The following is a 1,867-nucleotide window of genomic DNA, read 5'->3' as shown; positions in this document are numbered from 1 at the left end:
AGAGAGAGAGAGAGAGAGAGAGAGAGAGAGACCCATGATTAAGGTATGTCTCGGTTCTTCTATAAATGTGTGGCTCTTCACATTTACAAAAAAGTAATTCAATTATGCATCTGTAGTCATGAGATTTGACTATGAAATAATAAATATGGTCAGGGTTAAAGTCAATAGCTCTTCACACTAATGCGTTCAGCCTCATTTATTCCTGGGCGTCAGAATGTTCAAACGTCCTGCTGTTTCACAATGTACCATATGAAAAATGACATTCACCCAGTGTGCCCTTGATCCAAGTAAATATGAAAGACGTATTGATATGTGGATGCAGCGGCTTCTGAAGAGAATATGTGTGTGCAGAATCCGTACCGCTGTGCAGAATGAGTGTTTTCTCCTATGTAGCGCATACGAGTATGTTAAAACACGCAACACAACAATTACTTACCGACAGCTACTTGCAGTAGATCAGCGCACACGAGAAAACACAAAGACAAGACGGTCATCTTTCCCATATTTTGCAATAAATCCCAAACTCCATTTGCGTTTACATGCTCTCCAGCAGCTCGCCTCGTAATTCCCACCATTCCAAAGGGATGCGATCCCACAAACTGGTCATGATGCTGTCCACGTGTCGGAGGGAAGATTGAAGTTTAAAACAAATGCGCACTCAAAATGGTGAGGATTGCGTAAAGGTGATTAAAAGCGTTGCATTGTGAAATAGTCTCCTCGCGAAGGCTGCAACCAGCGTTTACGCACAGACGAGGATTAAAAAATAGATATGGATTTGGATGAAAATCTCTCTATCTCTCTCTCTCTCCCTCCCTCCCTCCCTCCAGAAACAGACACGAACAGAGTCACTCGTGATCACTCGCTTTTTATTTCACAAAATTTTCCTTAATCCTACCCTGGCTCCAAACCCTTCCCCTCTAATTCTGTCCACTAAACCGATTTATTCCTGCTGGATTTTTTTCCAATACTGGAAAGGTTTTGAAAGATCATAATAGGCATAGATTATTATATATATTATACACACACACACACACACACACACACACGTATATTTATTACATATACATGTATTACATATTTATAACATATATTTATTCTTAGGTTGTATTTATATTTATGAGGTTTTATTTATTTATTTGTTAATGCCAAACTAGTTCTTCAGAATTGTAGCCTTTTATTGACATACAGAACCCTAACATATAAGATTTGGCCCATAACAAAGTGATGGTTAATGAACTGAATCAAAAAGTAATGATGAAACTTCACTCTTCATTTAAACCAAAAATATGGCTTTAATCTGGCTTTAATGTTCCCGCCGCTGAACGAGATAGCCAATCATAGATTAGACATTTTCAGTGGCAACTGAAGTAGACAATCAAATTTTAGGACTGCCTATAGGACCAACATTTTGACACACCCCCTGATCTATATACTAATGCCATTATCATAAAAATTGTGAGAAATACATTATTGGCCTTATAAAATGATACAACACTGCATGCTGACCAAGGACATGATTTAACGGGCAATGCTATGCGTGCTGGTAGACAAATAGATTAGTGTGCCATGCATATTGTTTAATCATCATAAAGGTTAATGTGGCCATATGGGTCTTTACCATGAATTAGACAGTTAGCGGAAGCTCCCACATAATACATATAGCCTAGCACTATACCTGCACCTGGGAGTACATTAATGAAATGCTAATCTTGCCTCCAACAACACCCACAAGGAAGGAGGGAAGCAAGGATGAAAATATTATGCAATACTCTGGGGTCAAGACCTCATTGCAGGTGCTCTGAAATTCAATCAAACGCACAAATTAGAAAATATATTTCTGAACTCTCCAACAGAACCTACCACAAGT

General features: G+C 38.6%; 1 protein-coding gene across 2 annotated transcripts in view; it reads right to left on the bottom strand.

The window, feature by feature from the left end:
- The window catches only part of LOC107685626 (immunoglobulin superfamily member 21-like), a 268,079-nt gene extending 267,216 nt beyond the window's left edge, over window positions 1-863 (bottom strand). Inside the window, exon 1 of one of the 2 annotated variants that reach the window (XM_016482274.1) lies at window positions 437-863. In XM_016482274.1, coding sequence (XP_016337760.1) covers window positions 437-575 — 139 coding nt within the window. In that variant the 5' untranslated portion in view covers window positions 576-863. The remainder of the gene's footprint in view (window positions 1-436) is intronic. The other variant, XM_016482276.1, reaches the window with a different exon arrangement.
- Between the last annotated feature and the right edge of the window lie 1,004 nt (window positions 864-1,867).

This window comes from Sinocyclocheilus anshuiensis, unplaced genomic scaffold (assembly GCF_001515605.1).
Source record: "Sinocyclocheilus anshuiensis isolate Anshui unplaced genomic scaffold, SAMN03320099.WGS_v1.1 scaffold257, whole genome shotgun sequence".
NCBI lineage: Eukaryota > Metazoa > Chordata > Actinopteri > Cypriniformes > Cyprinidae > Sinocyclocheilus > Sinocyclocheilus anshuiensis.
This window is presented reverse-complemented; position numbering and strand designations above follow the sequence as displayed.